Source organism: Bactrocera tryoni, chromosome 4 (genome assembly GCF_016617805.1).
Source record: "Bactrocera tryoni isolate S06 chromosome 4, CSIRO_BtryS06_freeze2, whole genome shotgun sequence".
Classification (NCBI taxonomy): domain Eukaryota; kingdom Metazoa; phylum Arthropoda; class Insecta; order Diptera; family Tephritidae; genus Bactrocera; species Bactrocera tryoni.
The window spans coordinates 5,100,813-5,115,798 of record NC_052502.1 but is presented as its reverse complement, the minus strand read 5'-3'; the positions used below and the strand labels follow the sequence as shown (position 1 = coordinate 5,115,798).

General features: G+C 37.7%; 1 protein-coding gene across 5 annotated transcripts in view; it reads right to left on the bottom strand.

Moving 5' to 3' along the window:
* Window positions 1-54: 54 nt before the first annotated feature.
* LOC120773487 (neprilysin-1) overlaps window positions 55-14,986 on the bottom strand; it is a 33,112-nt gene continuing 18,180 nt past the window's right edge. For all 5 annotated transcript variants that reach the window (XM_040102424.1, XM_040102425.1, XM_040102429.1 and 2 more), the window contains exons 3-10: window positions 8,347-8,400; window positions 3,323-3,450; window positions 3,056-3,173; window positions 1,986-2,989; window positions 1,679-1,841; window positions 1,502-1,621; window positions 1,132-1,328; window positions 55-1,057 (exon numbers count right to left, since the gene is read on the bottom strand). In XM_040102424.1, coding sequence (XP_039958358.1) covers window positions 785-1,057; window positions 1,132-1,328; window positions 1,502-1,621; window positions 1,679-1,841; window positions 1,986-2,989; window positions 3,056-3,173; window positions 3,323-3,450; window positions 8,347-8,400 — 2,057 coding nt within the window. In that variant the 3' untranslated portion in view covers window positions 55-784. The remainder of the gene's footprint in view (window positions 1,058-1,131; window positions 1,329-1,501; window positions 1,622-1,678; window positions 1,842-1,985; window positions 2,990-3,055; window positions 3,174-3,322; window positions 3,451-8,346; window positions 8,401-14,986) is intronic.

The window sequence follows — 14,986 nt, the reverse complement described above, 5'->3', positions numbered from 1 at the left end:
ACGTGGCTGAGGCTAATTTGCAAATTTTTCGGAAACAAAGAAAACAACTCGCCGTTACGTTTGTGAAATTACGATATTGTTTCATTTTTTATTCTTCAGTGTTTGTTATCAATATACTAAGTACATAGTTTTTGTGTGTGTGAATGCATTTTTATCTTTACACATATACATGTATAGGTTTGTTGTTGTTTTTCCTTTTTTTATCTGCGCTGTGCACGACTTCATAATTATATGTATCTTAATTTTTGTATTGAATTGTGCCGTATTTAATTGTATGTATGTACACTTGTAGGCACACATACCAAATGTATGTATGTATGAATGGTTAGAGCAATGTATGTGTGTTTGTATTTGCGTTATACAAATTCGCAAATGAGGGTTTGTTATATTTATATCTTAGCTTGTTATGTGTGTGTGTGTGTGCGTATGTGTGTGCTGACGTACGATATTTACCTAATTCATGTTAATTTTACTCACTCAAATTAACATTCTCTTTGTTTATTTAATCCTCGTATATATACGAAGTTCAATAATGCTTTAAAACATTTATAAAAAAATAAAATCATTAGATACTAATTCTATTCTTTAAGCAAACTGCTTTGAATATTTATATGCCTTGGCATTATTACACTGTGCTACCCAATCAAATTTATTGTATACATTCTGATTTAATAGCTTTTTTATGCTTATATAAATTACATATGTATATACATATATGTATGTATATATATATATTTAATAAAGTTAGTTTGTTAGCACGTATATGTACTACATAGCGAACTTTCTACCACACGCTACACTTTTCTACAGGATTCATCGGCGAGCCGAGTTTGCATTTGTACGCTTCGGCAAAGTCTTTTGAGTTCGAGAGTGGCGCGAGTACGCGTATGAAACCGGGTGAGTGCACCGAAGAGCGTATCTTCGTGACGGCGTCTTCGGGACGCATAGAGCCGCACCAGATTTGTGCGTAGTTCAAGAAGAATAGTTGGTCGTGCGTGAGATTTAGACCTGGTAATTCCGGTTCGGGTCCATGCCGCTTAACCCACTTTTTATAGGCCTTATGTGGTGTATAAAAATCATTCATTATATTTATTGTTTTTTGCAAATTATCATGGAAAATGTGTTGCCTACCCGAAAAGCCTGCTTAAGTCCACCATTATCCGCTATGTTTTCACCTTGCGTCATGCGACCGTTCACATACATGCCCACCTCCTCAATCTTATAACGGGAGTACTGATCGATGATGCATTGCGTGCGTTCGCGGAAAGCTTCGATGGTGGCATTGTTCCACCATTGCATCATGTTGCCGTCCTTGTCGAACTGTCGTCCTGTGAGAGAAAATAAAAAGTGTTAATACTATTGAGGTAACATTGAGTTTAGAAAGATGTGAAGATTTGAACAGTACTGATCTTGCGCCATACAAAGTATTGAAAATTGCGCTTCAAACTTTTATTGAAACTTTAAATAATAAAAAAAAGTTATTTTGCAAAATTTTCTATACCTTTATCGTCGAAGCCATGGGTTATTTCATGTCCGATCACGACACCGATTCCGCCGTAGTTAACCGATTTCGGATAATTGTTGCTATAAAATAGTGGTTGAAATATCCCTGCCGGGAAGACTGTAAAATAAAAACGATAATAGACTTGCTTCAATATAAAACTCCAACCAAGCTTACCGATATCGTTTTTGTTCGGGTTGTAGAAGGCATTTACCACAGCCGGTTCCGTCGTCCATTTCTCTTTATCGACGGGCTGATGCAACAGCTGTAAATTTTTGTCCGAATCCCATTTCAGTATGTTAAGTACATTCTCCATGAAATTATCGGGCACGATTGTGAGCTTTAGGTAAAAAAAAAAAACGTCAAAATTAGGCAAAACCGCAGTTAACTTTGAGGTTATGATAGAATAATGGTTGATACTTAAATTGCACCTTTTTCAAATCATTTGTATCACTACCACATGTATGTATACTCACAAACTCACATTTTCGTACTCTTTCTCCAGCTCCGTTGCATTGTTGAGAATTTCCGGATATCCGATGCGTTCGTTCATAGCGTTCGCCTTCTCTCTAGCCACCGCCCGCGTCTCGTCGTCCATCCAGTGATTTTCCGTTAGTAACTCATTGAATGCCTCCCTCAGTGTGTGTATCATTTCAAGCGCCGTATCTTTACTCTCCTGATTGAAGTTGTCCCGTATGAAGAGCGCACCCACCGCCAAGCCTAGCTTCTTATTTGTCCATTCAACGCATTGAGACCAACGCATGCGCTCCGATTGTACGCCCAGTAATATCTTGCGGAACTCAATGCGTTCGCGTTGATATTCGTCGATCATGTGTGCCATTATGGACATCACCAAACGCCAAATGACGTAGTTGTGTACCACGCGGCGATCGGCATTCTCTAGAATCTTACCCATTTCCACGAGGTATGGCATGGCGTAACTGACCAGCACCTCATCCGGCAACAATTCGATATCGGGTCCTAGTACGGTTTTTAGAAAAACTGTCCAATTCAGTTGCGGCACTTGAGCTTGCAACTCAGGCAAAGTGAGTTTCGTGTAGATGGCGCTCGTGTCGTGTCGATCCGCTTCGGGCAGTGAAGCGTTCACTAGTTTAATTTCAAATTGCAACACGTCGTCTAGCTCTTGCGTTGCAGTCACAGGATCAGCACCCAGTAGTATTGCGGTTTGCGTCATATACTTATGGTAGGCCTTCAAATCATTTTCACTGCTCGGTTTCAGGTAGTAATCGCGTGAAGGCAGCGCCAGCTGTAGTTGATCGATTTGTAAGATGTTAGCGGAAGAGTTTTTATCGTCGGCGCCCACGTATAGCTCGACTAGCACCGGTTCACTATAATTACCACGTATAAGTCCCATTAATTGCTCGATGGTCATATTGGGCGGCTGCCAGTTCGGTGTGATCACTGGCCAACCGCCAAGCGACTGGAGCACCTCCTTTAAGCGACCCTCGCCAATTTTGCGAATCTGAGCTAAACATGCGAAAGAAATGGAGGATTTTGTATTTATACATCTGCCAAATAATGTCCTCAACTTACGTAAATCCATACAACTCTTATAAAACTGTTTGGCTTTGATGGTGGCTTTGTTGTCGTCGACCTTAATGGACTCTTCTAGTACGCCCTTCAACACCACTTGCTGTTCGTCGGACAAAACCTGAATATATTTATGAAAATATGAACATACATATATACATACATATATAAATGAATATCTGATTTTTCTAAATAGAAAATTTGGAAGACTTATTTACTTTGGATATTAAAATTTCTTTTTAATGTGGTGATCGCTTACTGTTTACTCACCTCGAATGTGCTTATCGAACTGCGATCTTCGGGTATGATATGTATCTTATTCCACGTACCACATGCGTATTGAAAAAAGTTCGTACAAGGGTCCGCCGACGTGTCCATGGCCGAAAGTAAAGAAGCAGCTGAAATTATTCGAAAATACTTATTTAAGAAAATCGGTAGTTACTATATAATTAAAACAGATTGTGCTACAGTTTTTGGTTAGTATTTTTCAATAAAGACAATCAGGACTATCATGGCTACTTTCGATCGATATTGTCAGAAAGATAAGCCAATGCACTATTCCCATTAAAGTTTTCACTCAAACACTTCTTTAGCTCTTATGAGAAGTTGTCGGCTGTGGGTTTCTCCATATTCGAAAAACAAATCGAAATTCGAAATAGGTAAACGCCCTTCTCCTATAACTTTAACTGCTCCAAGTGTTGGGGTTTGGTCCAAGACCTTCCGGGTTGTTTTCATGTACTTCATCTCTTTGTGCAGTTGGTGGAATATGCCTACGATATTTTCGCACTACTTTTTCTACGTACCGCACACCTAGAGTATATTCATTGAGACAAAAAAGCATGTGGAACTTGTAATTAAATTCCCCGGACAAATGATGTTTAAAAAACATGTATTTTGCTAAGTTGGTAGGACTGTTCTTAATTACTATGCAAAATATGAGCGCGTTCTGTCAACCAGTTTGTTTACAGCAGCTGCTTAAGTCGGTGCCCCTCCGTAGTGTGTTGCGATTTTTGCAATGGATAAAAATATCGAACAAAGAATCCTTGAATCCTTGAAGACATGCCTTGTTCTGGACGACCTCCAACCTCTTCAACTGATGAAAATATTAAAAGGAAGGATATGGTGCTTGAAATGCAAGTGTTAGAAAGATGTTAAGAGAGCCCGACATCTCCTGCGAGTCTGTTCGAATGCTTTTCGTGGATATTTTGGGTATGAAACGCATTCTTATTCGACTTGTCCCGATAACGCGAATTTTTTTCCGAAAGAGTACCGTAAACAGGTCTCTTTGGATACGCTTGATCGTGCGAATTCCGATCCCACATTCAGGGATAGAATTATAACTGGCGGTGAGATATGGGTTTATGAGTTTGATATGCAAACAAGTCAACAATCATCGGAAAAAACGAGCCGAAACCAAAAAAAAACACTCCAAAGCTGCTCAAAAATCTAAGTGATGTTTATTGTTTTTATACCCTGAACAGGGTATATTAAGTTTGCCACGAAGTTTGTAACACCCAGAAGGAAGCGTCGGAGACCCTATAAAGTATATATTTAAATGATCAGTACGTTGAGCTGGGTCGATTTAGCCATGTCCGTTTGTCTGTCTGTCCGTCTGTATATACGAACTAGTCCCTCAGTTTTTAAGATATCGTTTTGAAATTTTGCAACCGTCAATTTTTGTTCAAGAAGCTGCTTATTTGTCGGAACTGCTGATATCGGACCACTATAATATATAGCTGCCATACAAACTGAACGATCGGAATCAAGTTCTTGTATGGAAAATTTTTGCATTTGACAAGATAAATTCACAATTTTTGGTATAGATATAAGAATGTAATATCCGAAGAAATTGTTCAGATCGGCTCACTATAGCATATAGCTGCCATACAAACGGAACTATCGGAATCAAGGGCTTGTATGGAAAACTGTCGCATTTGACGTGGTATCTGCTCATTGACATGGATTACTGAACACGTAGTTACTAAAAGAAATGCACCTGTGAAGGGTATATTAGCTTCGATGCAGCCGAAGTTAACGTTTTTTTCTTGTTTTTTTTTGATATTCGTGGATTGGTGCATGAATTTGGTCAATAAGGATTTCTATTTGCCAGTATTGAGGCGTTTGCATGAGAATATCTGCCGAAAACAGCCAGAATTATGAAATAACTATTTATGGATTTTACACGATTATAATGCATCATCGCATCGAGACATGATTGGAACCGAATTTAAAGCCAAAAATGCTATGCATATCATCGATCAACCATCGTATTCATCACATTTGGCCCGTGTGATTTTTTCTTGTTCCCCAAACTGAAATTGCCACCTCGTGGAGATCGTTTTCAGTGGATCGAAGAGATAAAACAAAATTCGCTGAAGAAGCTGAAGGCCATCCCAAAAAGCCTTATGAAAAGTGTTTCCAGGACTTGAAAATTCATGCATTACATCTGGTGGGGATTACTTTTGAAGACGACAAAATAAAAATTGAATTGAATAATTAAATATTTTGCGTTTTATTTGCAATTTCTGGGTACTTTTTTGTCACGACAGCCGCTTTGTTCTTAACCTGACCTCTGTGCGCCTTTTTAGTACAGCTTCAAGCATTCATTACTACTTCTGTTCATTTTGTATTCTACTTTTAATAAATTAAATTGAATACGAAACTAATAATAATAACAATATTGCAAAGTTTTAATGCAATAATTCAATATTAATTGCAGAGCAAATTTCTTAAAAGCGTTTCTTTCATTTTTATTTGTTCTTTTAATGTAATAAGTGCTGCGTTATTTACGCATATATTAGATGTAGGAGAACAGTTATGTATGTACAGACCCTGTAGGAAAAGGTTTTGGTTCACGCTCATACTATTTACTATGAAATAAAAACGCACAAATTTAGTGATCTCAATTGACCCTTTCTGCTACCTTTCCTATAGTTTGGCACTAGTACGAGTATAAAAAGTGAAACGTTCGCTAAGTGTAGAAAAGTGAAGATCATATAATTTTGTAATATACTTTTTATTTTTATTTTATTTATTTTAATTTAATTTCCATTTTTCTATTGCACAAATTAATGCATCTATCCACCTCTTAAAGATTATTATAATTTCAACAATAACTCTCTATTCATTCACTGCTACATTACGACGTTTCTCACATTTTGAGCTGACTTTAAACTAGATGCCTTGTAGTACGAAGGTTTAATCTCTGACCGACACTAGTCGGCATTAATAAGTGAAGCCTGATGTTTGGCTATCACTTTGTTAGGCTTTTGGAAGCAATTATCACTTTCAGAGCTATATTGTATATTACTGGCGAAATTAGCCTAGTTCTCAGCCTCTACATTTGGCTGGCCAGTTTCTTTCCCTGCATGGAGGGCATTTGTGTAAGTTTTTTCATAAAACAACAATTCCTGCTTCGCATATTCATATTTATGCGCGTACATTCTCATAAGTACATATTTGTTTGTAAATAGCGCACATCTGCTTGCTTCCCTCACCGCCTTTTGAAATTTGTTATGAGCTAAAGTTTTAAAACAAGGAAATGCGCAAGTGTCGGTGTGTCTTTAATCGAAAGAGGTCAGGGTAAATGGGTTGCGTTAGTTCGCATGTGCACCAGATCCTTGTATATGCATGCAGACAAATGCATATACGCATTATATGAGTATATGTATATTTGCACACCGAAGTGTGAGTGCGCTGACACAGAGCGCTTCTTTATGTTACTCATACGCCCAGTGGAGCTGTAGACCATTATAAGGTACGTGTGCGTGAATTGCAGCAGTTTATGAGCAACGCACACACATACATATATGTGAACAAGTGTGTGCATGTGTGCATAATTGTTTATAAAAGGCGAAGTATTTATATTAGTTTTGTGTGTATGTGTGTGTAATTGCCCACTTGTCAGCATGTGAAACCGGCAGATTGCGACTGCTACATTTCGTTTGGCCGTTATCTTGCGCATCGTAGAGCAAAACGCTTGCGACAGGTACCACAGTTAAGTTTTATTTTTAAAGTTGCAAGTTCGCTAAGTAATTTTATTAAACGTGTGTCTTCCTTAACTGTTGTTGGAGTCGATTTTTGCTCTCTATGCAAAAGTTGACAATATTAAAAAAAAAGTATGTGTCACAAGCCTACACATGCTAAATGAACATGACAAGAAAGATGAATGTTGCCGCTTTCAATTTAGGCAATCTGTGAGCATACAAGCGTAGCAAAGAAGACTTTGAAAATTTCCCACACACACACACACTCACACAATTGCAGGCGTTTTTATGAGCAAACGGAACATTTTAACATGACAGCAACAGAGGTAGGCGACAATAATAGAAACAACACGGCATGCCAACAACCTTTTGACAACAGCTATGACAGCAGCAACAACAACGGCAACATTGACAACAATGGGCCGAATCAGTGGCAGCGGCAACAGCAGCCACTCAAAGCTATTCTCACACACGCATCCATATGTACATGCACATACTATATGTGTATGAGTGTGTAATTACGTGCATATGTGTGTCCGTGTGTGCAATCATCAAATAGCCCGCTGGAGAGTTGTGCTGAGGAGGAAATTACATGTTTGTGCCACCAATCAAAATCAAAATGGCTGGCAATGTCATGTTGGAGCATATGAAATGCATTTTGAATTGGACGAGCATTTACCAGTTGTCAGTTGACTGTTGGTCGTTGGTGAGCGTATTCTTACTTCATCCATTCATTCGCTTAACGCCGCGGCGTACGGCCAGCTGAAGCGGAGGGCCAGTTATAATGAACAATGTGGCGGTGATGAACATTGTTGACAACAAAGGTTGTCGTCGTTGTCATCGTTAACATTATTTGTTTGTCATTATTGTTGCTTTTTTGTTGCTGGTTGTACTTTCTAATTCCTGGCTGCGTTGTGGGAATTGAGTTGAATGCCGTTTTTTTTATTTGGCATGGAGGCATATGTGCTGCAAATGGCAATTTTATTATTGTAAATAGCAAACGTTTTTTTCATCTATTTTTTATGTTTCCTATTTTGAAGTCTGCAACATGCACTTGGCAACAGTTTAGTAGAATGTCATATGCCTGTCAAGATTTGGACAATGGTGTACATATGTATCATGATTTTGCGTGTCCCTGCTATATTCTTAGTTTACTATTTTTGGCGTATCTATGCTATAAGCGCAGCCATAAGCCTTAAGACTTAGGCCCAATATGTTGTCATTATTATATTTTCTTAATTTGTAGGCGTATACTTGAAAATACTTGCATATAATCAAAATTAATTAATTACTTTTTTAATGCCTTACCTGTCCGTACACAATCCTCCGTTAAGCAAATATTTCGTTGAGGAAACTTCACATCTGGAAAAGAATAATGAAATATGTTAATTTTTCACTAGTTAATGTTTTTAATCATTTAAGCTGAAGCTTGTACTATAATTAATTACTTATTTAATAAGGCAATTTTACAAAAAAAAAATTATTTCAAATGTTTATTTTTTACTGCCGGGTATATTGATTTAAAATAAAGTTTTTAAGTTTTCATGAAGAAATAAAATGCATTTGATTTTGTTGGAACCAAAGGTCTTCTGTTGATGTAACATCCGCCAATTCCAGTACGAAAAAGTCATTAATTATGGCTGTATGGTACGTATGTATATAGTATCCATTGACTGTAACACTTGCTCCATTTCATTTTTGAAGAAATATGGACCCATAGAGACGACGATGAAGTGACCTTTTGAGGATGTAACAGGATCTCAACAATGGCTTGTGGATTACCATCACTGTAATGGCGACAATTTTGTTTAGTAACGTGCCCATTCAAGGGTGAGGTTCCTACTGAACATTCGCAGCGCATGATGCATCGCCCAAACTGAACCATTATTTTTCTCATAATTTCACATGATTTGTAACGGACCAGTAATATTATCAGATAATTGGGGAAAATGTATCACAAATGGGAATATTTCATATCATCTGGACTTGGAGACATATCATTGAAGAATAAAACTATAAGCAATCTGAATAAAGAAACATCGGCTACGCTGGCTAGGTCATGTCGTCCGAATGGACGAAAACACTCCAGCTCTGAAAGTATTCGACGCAGTACGCGCCGGGGAAACAAAGGAAGAGGAAGCCTTCAATCCGTTGAAAGGAGCAGGTGGAGAAGGACCTGGCTTCGCTTGGAATCTCCAATTGGCGCCACTTGGGAGAAAAAAGAAACGACTGACGCGCTGTTGTTAACTAGGCTATAACCGCGTTAACGGTTTCTACGTCAGTAAAGAAGAAGAAGAATCTGATCAAATTCAACCCGAATATATTAACAGCGCACATAAACCGTATCGATAACTATTTTTTCCCAAGGTTAGTACAAAAGTTTTTAGCGGAGGATCTCAATATTTCTCATCAATCCACTCAACACATTTCGGTTAATGTTTTGGATATGATACGTGTCAATGCTAGACTCGCCACAAAAAATTGGATTGTTTTGGATATTATTGGGTTGGCGGATATTAAACTTGAATATTTTGCAAACACGACGACGACATAGAGAGAGGCATGGCAACGCAGCTGAGAACCCTACATTAACAAATGCATCATACTAGCGTGGGCTTGTGAACACATCCAACAATGGTGCTTCAAGAGTGAGTTGAAATCAAAAGACGTCAACCTCCAAAATCGAGATGATGCTCTTCGTTTTCTTTGATTACTGTGGTGTGGTTCAAATTCGTTCCACATGATCAAACGGTTAATAAGAAATACTGTCCATTTTCAGGCATTTATGTGAAGCAATTTGTCGTAAACAACCGCATTTGTGGACATAAAATTCTTGAACTGACTTGTTGGCCAAACATGAAACGACACTCATCGCTCAGCTACCGAATTCCTCAAATTTGGTAGGGCCCATAAGTTCACTGAAGCTATTCGCTGATGGAAATGTATCTAAAATTTTATTAAGCGTGCAAGCATGCTACATTGGCTCAAAATGATATTATTTTGAAGGTGATAACAAAGAATTTTTGTCCAGGTCAAATTTGATCAGATAGTACAAGTTCCAAAAATGCGTAATAACAGGGCAAATCAGATGCTTTATAATTGTATCAGGCAGGAACAGTCAAATTTTTCAAACTGACAAAGTTATGTTTCGGAAATTGTGTTCGGAAAGGAAATTTGCAAGCAACTGAGGTAAAAACCAAAAAAATAAAAAAAAGAAACTATAATATTCTTCACAAATACAAAAGTGTCCTTAGAATAACTTCATTGCGATTGTTCAGTTTGCATGGCAATTATAGGCTATAGTGGACCGATATCGGCAGTGGCGTAGCTACAACTTCGGGCGCCCGGGGCCAAGGTTGTTCTACCGCCCCCCTTTATCTACCTACCTACATGTTTCATGAGGTGGTTCGAACAAAAGTGAATTTTTACAAAATATCTTTGATATAAAGTATGTATATAAAATTTAGGAACTAGAAGCCACTCAAATTCTGAGGTTCCAAAATTCTCACAATACGGGTTTTGAGGAAATTGATAGTAAATTTAGAAGACATCTTATTAAAATCCATAGAAAAAACCCATTTTCGCCCAATATTTTGTACGCTTTTGGCACAATTTGCAGGAATTTTTGCCCGAATTGGAGTTTTTAAATACCATTTTTGAAAATTTGGAGAAATAAAAGTATTTGTTACATTCAAAGCATAGGGTAACTGTGAGAGTGGCGCGTCGCTGAACAAAGCTAGAAAAGTTCATCTTTAAGTTCTATCACTATTTTTAACAAAGATATAAGCCAACAGATATAAGACAAATTTAAAGACTGAAGAGTATTCGAGTAAAAATTAATATTTTTCATTGTTATTCAGATTATTATATAGTGTACAACTCTTTATCTTTTATAATAAATTTTGTAAAAAATTTGTTGAAGTATTTTTCTGAATATTAAAAAACAGCGGATATCGTTTTGCCGCCCCCAAGACGTTGCCCCGGGGTGACGGCCCCCTTCGCCCCCCCTAGTTACGCCACTGGATATCGGCTGTTCCGACAAACGAGCAGTTTTTTGGTGAAAAAAGGACGGTTGTAAAATTACAGATCGATTTCTCAAAAAATGAGGGATTATATCGTATATATATACAGACGGATAGACTAACGGACATGCCTAAATCGACTCAACTCATCAAGCTGATCATTTGTAAATATATATGTATATGTACATATACATATATACATATATTTTCTAAGCTGCATATATGTATATTATTTTCATTATATCAGTGTGTTTTGTTCTGTTTAAACAAATTTTCTAAAACTTTGTGGTCCTAAACTTGCAACTCTCTCTTAATAAAAGTACATTTGCGTTCTCTCCATGCACCTTACTTTTTATACTGAGAGCAATTTTTCAAGCTTTTATGATAATTTATACAAATTATTTGTTGACCGAACACTCCTAACGGAATAATCCCCGCCGTGGTTAAAATGAAGTAAATGTACGCAATCTGGCCAATCTATCCTCGAGGATTTAAATATTATGGCATAATGTGCTCTACGCAGGCTTCTGGCAGAGTAAATGACAAGCGAATGCAATTATATTCCCGCACTCGTACACGTGCACCATTATGTGATCGGACGATGTGGCAAGTGACGCCAATGGATATAAACGAGATTTTAATACTCTCTACATGAGCAAAAACAACCAGTTGGCGGCGAGGACATCAGCTGCAAGCTCATAACACACTGAGAGATGGCAAGTAGCCACAGCTTGACGCCATGGAGTCGGACAGGCATGTCAAAATCGTACATATGTACTATGTATAAAAGGGTAGTTTGATAAGCGAGTGACGTGCTTGAAGTTAAAGGTTCTGAAATGAGCGTGTTCATTCCAATTTCCGCATATAAGGTTATGTTAGTGACGACTATTACGATTTTTCATGAAACCTGAACATTTTAGGTTGTGGTTGATGCTATTTCATTACGATTCATAAGAGTTCTTGATAATTTTCATGGGAGAGACTAAGAATGCGGACAACAATGCGGACTTCTTTACTTAAAACCAAAGATTTTGGAAAGTTTGCAGTATAAGTAGTTAATATAAAGACGGGGTGGTCAAATAACAGCTGAAAATAAGAAGAAAATGCAGGAAAGGGAAATCCAAGTCGAACAAATAATAATGCCTTTGAAATCTTTGAACTTACAAAACCGCCCTCGCAAATTGTCGGTCTGTCACCCGCAGTCTGTCACACACGCTTGTAATATGAAGCAGTGTCAGTCACTGTAAGTATTATACAACAATGTTACATTTAATTAAGTAAGAAAGACCTAAATTCGAGTGTATCCGAACATTTTATACACTCACAACTTGTAAGAATCAAAGCCGGCGAAAAACCTTCAGGTGCAAAATGTTATTTAGTTATATAGGGTCTAGAGCAAGTTTCGATAGTTGAGGCGATAATTGCATCACAAAATGAGGAATACTCATTAAATCAACTTTATTTGGTCCTTTACGAATCTGAATACAACTTAAAACTTTACGTTATTAGGAAAATACGGTCTCTCAATTTCATTAAAATAACTCCCTCATTAGCCGATATACATACATACAACGTGCGTTCCAAAGTAAACAAGACTTTTAAAACAAAAAACAGAAAAAATGTTTTTTTGGCAAAATCAATTAATTTTGTTCAAAATAGTCTCCTTCTGCTTCAATACAGCTTTTTGCACGGTCCAAAAGCATGTCGAACGAGTATTTAAGCTCGTTGGCCGGTATGGCCGCCAGTATGCCGGTGCAAGCCTTTTTAATGACCTCTACGTCTGCATAACGTTTTCCTTTCATGGGCAAATTTTTCTGAAAAGGAAGAAGTCGCACGGTGCCATATCAGGTGAATACGGGGAGTGGTTAATAGTTAAAATGTGATTTTTGGTCAAATAATCGGTCACAAGTGTCGAAATTTTTGATCGTCAGTCAATTTGTGCGGAACAAACCGTACACACACCTTTCGTAAGCCAAAATGTTCGGTCAGGATGCGATAAATCGATGTTTCGGAGATGTTCAATTCCATTTCCATGAATTTCAATGATGATTACGCCTGACTTTTGATAATTTCACGCACAGTATCGATGGAATTTCCGGTGATCACGGATTTTGATTGGCTCACATGTTTATCGTCATTTATGTCCTCACGACCACTTTAAAAACGTTGAAACCACTCGTGCACTCTGCTACGGGATAGGCAATCATCGCTATAAACCTGTTTCATCAATTGAAACGTTTCGGTAAAAGTTTTACCAATTTTAAAACAAAATTTAATGTTGGCACTTTGTTCGAAGCTCATTTTCGCACCGATAACACAAACATACTGACACTTAAAACGCAATAACTTCATTTCTAATGGATGAAATGTCATGAAATTCTCACTGGACAATCGATAGCAGATTCTAACGCACCAGTCGACATAGAGATGGCGCCACCAGGGGGCGCTAGATTCAAAAAGTCTCGTTTACTTTGGAACGCACCTTGTATGTAGCATAAGTCATCATTTATATGTATTAGGTATGTGGATGCTAATAGAAGTATTGACCCGATTTAACCCTTTTGACACACGGGGATATCATATTTGTATACAAGTTCCTTGAGATAGGCCGATACTTTCGCCAAAAAGTCAGTCTGGGATTTACAAATTCGGCATGTGGGGGCTCGAATAGTTTGGTTCGATTTTGAAAAAATTTAGACTCGTGATGCCATATCTCAAAGGTTTATATTTTATATAATAATGATAATTTATGTAATATTGATTTATCGCGCTTTTACTAGTTTTTAAGAAAACCGTTATAGGGGAAGGAGGCTGGTTTAGGTAAGGGTGCTTTAGTGGTTTAGGAGATACGAACATTAAATCTATTAGAGGTCAAGGCCACGCCCCTATTTTCATTTTTAACCCACAGGAGTTCCTTGCTACTGCAATCCCTTGTACCAAATTACATTTTAATATCTTAATTTAGTTTTGGCATTTTATAGGTTTATAGGTCTTCGATTAATGACTTTTTGTGGGCGCGGCAGTGGTCCGACTACGTCCATCTACGAACTCATAATTGTTTTTTGCCAAAAACCAAGTACCAAGTGTACCAAGTTTCATAGACATTTTTACTCAAGTTATCGCTTACACGGATGGACAGACGGACGTATGGACAGACATTCACTCGGATTTCGAATCGTCTCGTTATTCTGATCATTTATATTTACACAATCCTATAACTATCTCCATTAATTTTAGGTTATATAAATAACCGTTAGCTGAAAAAAACTATTGTGCTCTGTAGCAACATGTTGCTAGAGTACAAAAACACAAGCACACACATACATGTAAAACGCTGGTGGGGGATACAAGCAAACTGAAGGTATAACTCATCGAAGGTGAGTTAATTGAATTGTTGTACGCATACGACCTGTCATGCAAACCGTTATATATGGATGTTTACTCCTCTCGAGAGTATCGCTTTAAACGATGTTGCTCATGGAAAATCGATAAAAGCATGCCCTTACCACACCAACAATTTATCAATGCGCTGCACTAATGGACAACAAACGCTCCTCCAAGCACACATATAAGTACACACATATATGTATATAGTATGCATATACATATGCATTAAAAACTGATCGGCACACTTCAGCTCAAACGCTTACCGGATATGAAAGTGGAATATTGGTCATAAGCACCCGCACACACAAACACACATGAGTAGCTTATGTATGTAAATGCTTATGTGTGCGCGTGATTGGCTTTGGCGTGTCGATGACGAGCGCCGTGATAGCAGATTGAGTGGTAGCGACGAGCGTTCCGTACATTAAAATCAAATTAACTCTGTTCAAATTGCTCGAGCGTTAGCTGAGTGTATATCTAATTACGGGTAAACATATGGAATTCGAGCAACTGCTGCGTAACAGTGAAAACGGTCTATT